Below are 7,910 nucleotides of genomic sequence, written 5' to 3' on the forward strand. Positions count from 1 at the left end.
AAAAAAAAAAAAAAAAAAAACGAAGGATTTGGCTGGCTGCTTTCAAAGTCTAGCTTTGCCACATTCCTTACAACCTTTCCTCCAAAGAGGTGTAACCTAATGGAGTGCAGACGGTCTGAATTCAGTGCTGAGCCAGGGCCTGGGCGGTGCAGTTCATCAGCCAAGACAGAGCTCAGTTCAGTGGGTCTCTCCCTATCGCTTGCAGTGACAAAGACCCTGGAAGGAGTACTTCCATATCTATTCCAGCCGAACGTAATACCGAGCAGCTTCCCCCRTCAAAAGGTCTGGGCTGCATGGTTTCCACCACCTGCCAGCATAACATCAATCACCGTGCTTCCGTTTTTGGCTGCAGATGGAGTGCAGGAGAATACCTGTAGGAAAGGTGGGGGACTTTYAGCTGCAAGAAAAATCATTCTGAGGGCGTGGATGTTTGATTTTTAAATACAGGAATTTGGACTGTGAAATGTTTGTGCATAGGAACTGTTTTTACCAGTAGCAACAGAGACGTTCAGTGATTCAATCCCTGGGCAAAGTGCTCTTCCAGGGGGTACGACTAGCATCCGACGGCACAAGTGCTGCGTCTCCAGGGAAAGTCCATCACCTTCACTACCTGCAGAACAAAGAAACTGCTCAGGTTAGCTCACAGCAGCCGTCACATCCCTTTTTCACTTTCCCGAACATGGTTCCTGTTAATGCTCAGTCACAACTACATCCTGCTCTGCACAAGCCCACAAGTAACCTCACTAACTCCCACAGAGCACAAGAGTCAAGACCAACCAAAGATATCTCGCTTTCGCTTCCCAGCCCATTTCAACCGCCCTGGATCAGTTCTCTAGGTATCTGAAGTGTTTCTGAGGAATACCTGTGCAACACACCTGCACAGGGCATAAAGTGCAAAGCCTTGCAGCCTGAGTGTAAGGATCCCTCCGGCAAGCATCCCTCATCTCAGTGCACAGCTGCTTACACACACTGGCTGCTGCACAGGGAGAAGGCAGACAACAGGCCGGAGGCCTGATCTGGTCCAGCAAATCCTACATCCCTATCGATAGTGACGGGTTCAGCCTTTTCAGCACACAGTACCACCAGCTGGGTGCAACTTGTGAATGCAGACAGTTTAACCAGAGGCTTCAATTGATTAGTTGTTAAACCATCCAACAGCCCTGATATGTTTGGGCTGATACACTGGTGAAACAGAGTTGAAATCTATCCCAGGTCATTAGTAGTTGTTTGACTCACACTGTCACAAAGGGAAATGGAAAAGGAGAGGCTTTAAACAATCCTATGTGCAGACATGTGAAAATGCAGAAGCCCACAGACCTCCCAATCTGCTCAGTTCCCCGAAGATTTCTTTCACATTCATTACTTAGAGCTACAGAGACAGCTACATGGCTGCAAGAATACCCGGCTCGTTCGAAAGATGTGCTCACCCTCTGACAAAACAGACTCAGCATCCTGGGAGCCCAACGGTCCTCTCTGACTGCCATACCCTATCTGGGATTCCCTGCGGAATCCCAGACCAGTTCTGGTACCACACTACCAGGGCTTTCTGCCTTTGTGACCAATGCTGTTACCAAGGCCTCGCTCAGCCCACCTAAATTTAGAAAGTTACCTGATGTATAACAGCATACGCTGGTGCTTTAGGCACTTTCTGTGCCACTGGAGACTGGCTCCTCCACAAGGCAAACGAGGTCTTTGATTGCCCGAGTTGCCACAGATTTTTTCACTGATATCTACTTTTCTAGCAGCAAATGGCCTCCATACCTATAAATTTATCTGTCCAGATCCCTCCATCACCACAATGTAAAGAAGTAYTATTACTCACATTTCATAGACTGGAAGCTGAGGCCCAGCAAAAGGCTTTCCTGGCCTGATCTAACTGGCAACAGGTATTTTGTGCAAGCAAAAGAATGCTTTGGATGACACATTTTGCATCAGCTTCCCATGCGGAGATAGCTCTAAGGGCAAARGCACCCATAGGCTGGGGTAAATGAACCTTCAAAAAAACAAAATTTCATCTCAACCATTATTTTCTTACCAGTTTAAGCCAGCAGTGCRGAACAGGCCAGGGTGAGTTATCCAAGGTCACGCAGGAAGTCTGGGGTGACAAGGAGTCGAAGCCAGGCTTCCCACAGACCAGCCAGCCTCTTCACTGCTAGACTGTGGCTCTCCAGGGAGGCTCCAAGAAAAAAAAAATTCTTATCCTACTTTTTCCAGATTTAATAAAGTTTTACAACTTACAGCAATATTTGTCTCTTGAGTGTCTCAAAACCTCACTCTTGTGGGATTCCCCCACTGGGACAGTAGCTATTACTGGTGGTGCAACAGTTCCTGGAGCAACCCTCTTCTCCCCCTGATAAGGGTCTTAAAATTCCTAATAAAGGCAGCAATTTTGCTTCCAGCTTTTATAAAGCTTTTAATGGTTCTAGGTGCTTAAAATAATTAGCACCCATAAATTCAGGGCAAAAAGACCTGAAGAGTGACACATGGCAAGGAATGTTGACTGAATCTGATGAAATTCTAGTTTATACCGGTAAACAAAAACATTTGATACCTCTTTGACTTCAGTCTCATAGTTTTGTCTCTCACTGACACTGCACCTGAAATGCAGTCACACTYACTTATTTAGCAATGCTTACTCCCCTTCTCTTACTAGAGTACTATCCAGGATTTAGCCCGGCAGTTCAAAGGGCCTTGTAATGCGCTATCCTCCACCTTCACAAAGACTTGCYGTATTGGACCAGACTCAGGCTCCAACTACTCCACCTCCTCCAAGAAACCTTACCACACACTTTGCACAGCAGTGTATGAAAGCAGTGCATGAAAGCCTCTGAGTCCAGAGCTAGAATCTGGCCAAAATAATAGTACAGAAGGTTTCCTGTCCCATTTTCAATTAACACCAGTATAACAACTGCAGTTTTCAATACAGGATGAATCGAGGCAAAAGCAGGAGTCCCGACTGTTTGGAAAAATATGCAAAATGAGCATCTAGATAAAACCATCAATTCCATGAACAGCCTTAAAATCACAGCTAAAGCCTGAATACATAAGAACAACAAATTACCCAGAAACTCTTCTTGCGAGGACATCTAAGTGCTCCCAATCTGTTCCTCTTCACACAAAGCTTCCAGCCATAAGGGCAGCCAGCCTGCCTGTCACCTCAGGCAATGACTCCAGCGCAGACAACATTAAGCTGGGCTGTCCAAATCATTCTCTTTGCCAAACCAGTGAGAATGCCAGGAAGGTGAATTCAAGTCTACAAATGCTTAACTTACAAGACAATCTGTGCAATGCTAAGAAGCTCACTACCACGCTAATTCATCTCTGCTTCCCTGTTTGTGGCTGCAGGTACACTACATATTCAGATCTAGGATATTTCTTCAAAYAACCCCAGCATCAGATGACTATAACGTTCAATTTTCCTTTCAGTGAAGAGTTAGTGCTCAGCAGAGAGTTGAAATCATTACTGCTGCAAGGTCTGGGAGCTCTCCTCATGCATCTACCAATCAGCCTCCAATCTCCCTTGACAAAAGGATATTTGGACTTTTTCCTGGAGAAATCTCTCATAATTCAAGGTAACGACACAACTGTCACTTCCACTCTCCCTTCCTTTCTCTTGGTGTTATCATTGTTTCTGGGATGCATTTCTTTGTGGTCCATCAGCAGTGCTTCCAGACTCCCTGTTCCCTTTAAAACATAGCTCCACATATCTTGTAGAGATRCCAGATTTGCTGCACTGTCTTGTCAGTATTTCTAGGAGTTCAATAAACRTTTTAATTAAAGGAGTATCTTCTGAGCCAAGAAAACAGCAGCACAGGGCAGGATTACAGCCCCTCTATGGCTCACTGCCAAAATGACATTACTTCCAAGTGCAAAAGCTCGAACCAGCTGATGTGTCAAGCAACACGGAGTGGAGAGCCACAACGTGGCCACACAAGGCCACAAGCAGTTTTCATGGGTGAATTGCTTTCTCTAGCTCTCACAAGGCTATTACTCCCCTTCTCTTCACCTTCTAGGAGGTTGCACAACCCCAAACTCTATCTACAAAAGACAGCAGCCTTTGCAAGTCTCCTCTACATAAAGATGGAGGAGAAGCAAAAGGCCTTGGAGGAATCGCAGAGCTTATGTACTCAGGACCATGGCAAGAGACACTCATCGCAAAAACAGCACACAGGTCTGGTAGGGAAGAGATTAAACTTGCCCTTCCTGGTGGTACGGCAGCAGCCAGTATCTCCAACATCCTCCCAGGAACAAAATTCAGCCACTAGCTGGTATCTGTGCCACAAAGGCCAGTTGTGTTCAYACTCTCCCACAAAAACAGCTCAGCTTTCTCATTACAGATCTGAGCATAGAGGTATATTCCTGCTTTTAAAAGGAATCAAAACAGAGTAAAGATACGGCACAGTTCACCATTACAGCCTCAGCGGAGCAAGAACAAACGTGTGTCTCCTTGATACCTCACTCAGGCTTGTGRTTTGCCAATACCAAAAATCGAGGTTCAGGAATCCAGGACGGGATAAAGGCAGTGCAGCACATAATGCAAAACATGCTCTGYGGCTGGACTGACCCTGCCCCGCCCCTGAAAACTACCATCTAGTCCCTTTGCAGTTATTAAACTCCCTTGTTATCTGTGTGACCTGTTTCGCTCCTACAATCTCTACTGGAAAGCTCCCAGACTCCCCACTTTTTCTGGTTCTCTAYTTCATTTGCAGCCAGTTCTCAACAGTACTTCAGACTGAGCTTTTCTTTTTCAGACTAAAGTGCGATGACACCCAAGCAGTATGTAGCAGACCTGTAACTAGCTTTGGAGACAAACCATCACCCTGATCATTCACTCATATACACGCTTCCACCAAGCCCAGAGCTCTGTAAAGTGAAATACCTATTACTAAAATAATGGGTTTATTCCACTGAAATTCCAAGCAATCAATGACAGGAATATTTTCTGCAGCCTCAGTCCTGCTGACTGTTCCCACGACTTCCCAGCCTTCTGCAGTTTTAGCCTTTCAAAGAAACAGAAACGGAGACAAATGTTAAAAACAATTCCAATTTTTCAAGCTTTAAATTATATATATATATATATATATATTACACACACACACACACTTCTTCAAGATTTTCAGTTAAGATGACTAGCTTTTATGTCTGTTTATTAATATGCTCTGAATTTGTACCCCCCAAATCCTCCCAGTACCAGGACTCAAATCTTGCTTTAAGAAAAAAAAAAAAACAAACAAAAAGCGATTTTACTTCTGATACCTATTCCAGGTCAGCAAGCTAATGAACAGTAACTGAAAAGGTTTTTTTTTTGTTTGTTTGGGGTTTTTTTTTGCCAGTTTAACAACTCCAGGAGAGTTTTGCCAGGAAAGCATACAAAAAAAATAGCATTACATTAACATAAGGCTAATCCACAGAGCAATGCAGTGGGACTTTTCAAGTGCAGGCTCAGCCAGCAGAAGCCCACAGTAACATTTACAAACACAAGTGCACATTTTCAACCTTGGATGCCAACAAATCAGCTTGCACAAAAAGCAGGTCACTCAACACTCTCAGCCCCTCACATAACAAGAGAACCAGCTTCCCCTCTATCACCGTAGTAATAGGAGCCTTAATTATTTGTCTTGGATATCCACTTTAACAATAAAAAGAGCTACTGCTTCTTGCTAGCTTCATTTCCTGTGAAATTGGCACTTTTTACATCACATTACAGCAAATTTACACCAGCCAGGCAATGCCAAGGGTTAGGCCAGCGAATCTGGGTCCAATTAAACAAACTGCTGCAATGGCTCAAAATRTTAATAATTCAAGCTTTACAGTAACAAAGTGATTCTTCCAGCTGTTTCAATTTAATATCAATGTATTTTATATGCTTTTCAYTTCATCATCACCCAGAGCTCTGGCTGCCACAGACCTATTGCACAGCCAAAGACAGGTTTTCCTGTTTTTCCCTGTAAGCCTGAGGCTCAGCTGCAACTCCCTGCTTCCCTCCTGGCCAAGCACCAACGCTCACCCAGTCCCTCAGCCCTGTGCTGGGGCACAGGGGTAGCATTCAGCAGGTTCTCAGCCCAGCCAGCATCCAGGGGACCTCCACAAGGAGTTGAGCAGTCCCATGCTGCTGTAACAAGGGACATACGTGTCCTGCCAACACAAAACAAATTCTCTGGGTTTGTTGCAGTTTAAAGCATGTGCTTCTGTTTGTGTTCTCCCCTTTGCAGTAGCATTCTACACAAGACCCTACCTTACCTCATCTCAGAGCACAGGTACAAGGTGAAAAGATTCCCAGCCGTTCAGACCCAGCCCTGRCTTCTCCTTTCTCCTCTGCTCCAAAGGCTGCCCAGTGCTGCCATCGTGTGCCCAGGTCCCAGGCAGCTGCCTCCACTGTGTGTGAGGCAAGGCCGCCACAGGCAGCAGCGCCAACTCCAGTCTCCATGGATAGAAAAGGAGACAGGCCCTGTCTTACTGAGCTCGCAGTCGGAAAGCAGAAGACAGACGCAGCATTATCTTACTGTTTCCATCCTCCAGAAAAAGACCTGAAACACARGCCCTATCTAACCTGGCAGAACTGGATTGAGGGTGCATGTGTATCAGAGGTGGTCCTACAGCACAGACAACCGGTAACAAACAGGAATGCAGAACAGAAACACAGAAGCACTAGAAATACAAGGCGTACTCTTTCCGTTCCTCCTCCCCATTCAACACAAGCAATATTTGAGATTTCCCATATACGTGGATGCACTAAAATAAGGCTGAAAATAAAAACTGGATGGATGTACCTTCAGAAAACTCTGAAGATTATCTGTGCTGTAGAYATCAAAGACTTCCATAGCTCCAGAGCTAGCTTTGCTCACTGTTGGAGTCAAGGGGCAGCTAAAAAGGAATAAGAAAACAAAAAGTTCATGAGGGCAGAGAAAGAACACAATGAGAAATTTTATTTTCTATTTACTTCTTTTGCCTGCGTAATCCATTTCTGACTAGYTTGCAAATGGTCTCAATCACTGTAYGGATCCACTTTCCTATAGAGAATGGGAGGGCTCTGAAATTAACYCAGGAAAAAAGGTTGCAGCAGTTTTGTGCACAGTTGGACAAAGGCAAACAAGGCAAAGGTAGCAAAAGCAAAATGAATCCCCTTCCCCAAAACACATCCTTCTGTCTCTGCTTCTCGAGCTTGTTATGTATGCAGGGCCTGGTTTCTCACCAGCATGAAATACTGCTTCCCTCGGCCTCCCTATGGGGCGCAATGTGAAGTAACAACTGGCCACAGACAATTCCCGATCTCAGTCTTGGAAAGGGCTCCGAAGGAGCTGCCATGCAACGTGGGCTAGAAACCCCTTCGCAAGTTAGCAGGAAAAAAAGGGGGGGAAGCCTCGCACAGCGGGAGCAGCCCACCAGCCCCGTACCTGTTCGTCTGGCTCGTCACCACTCCGTCCACGCCGAGGAAGTACGCGGAGCGCAGCACTGCCCCCAGGTTCATGGGGTCCTGGATCCGCTCCAGCGCCAGCCAGATCACCTGGCGGCTCGGACCACCCTCCGCGCCCAAACCGGGCTCTTCGGCTTCCTCCACGCTCTTGCAGCGGAGAGGAGTGGCCTCTAAACAAACGCCCTGGTGGACCCGGCCCCTGCAAAGGGCGTTCAGCTCCCTCCCGGGGACGCGGAGCACCGGGACGCCGCGGGCCGCGGCCTGCAGGGCCAGCTCGCTGGCGGCGAGCCGCGGCGGGCCGCTGTGCGCCTTGAGGAAGAGCCTGAAGAAGGTTCTGCGGGCCCGGGCGAGCGCCAGGGCGCAGGGCGCGACCCCGAACAGGATCTCGGAGCCTCGGGCCCTCGGGAGGGGCGGCGGCTCCCGCCGCGGCCGCGGCCTCGCCGCGGCGGAGCCGCCCTCTCGCGCGCTCCCGCTGGGCGGCGCCGCGCCTTGGCGG

At 47.3% G+C, this 7,910-nt stretch overlaps 1 protein-coding gene across 1 annotated transcript; it reads right to left on the reverse strand.

Moving 5' to 3' along the window:
- Positions 1 to 6: 6 nt before the first annotated feature.
- MRM1 (mitochondrial rRNA methyltransferase 1) lies at positions 7 to 7,906 on the reverse strand (the record flags this gene model as incomplete). The annotated part of the gene is made up of 5 exons (XM_085302943.1): positions 7 to 371; positions 491 to 610; positions 4,880 to 5,000; positions 6,771 to 6,864; positions 7,395 to 7,906. Coding segments are annotated over 5 exons (897 nt in total), but the record flags the coding sequence as incomplete, so codon positions are not given.
- Positions 7,907 to 7,910: the final 4 nt, after the last annotated feature.

Source organism: Rhea americana, unplaced genomic scaffold (genome assembly GCF_003343005.1).
Source record: "Rhea americana isolate MKP2758 unplaced genomic scaffold, rheAme1 scaffold_194, whole genome shotgun sequence".
In the NCBI taxonomy this organism is placed as follows: Eukaryota; Metazoa; Chordata; class Aves; order Rheiformes; family Rheidae; genus Rhea; species Rhea americana.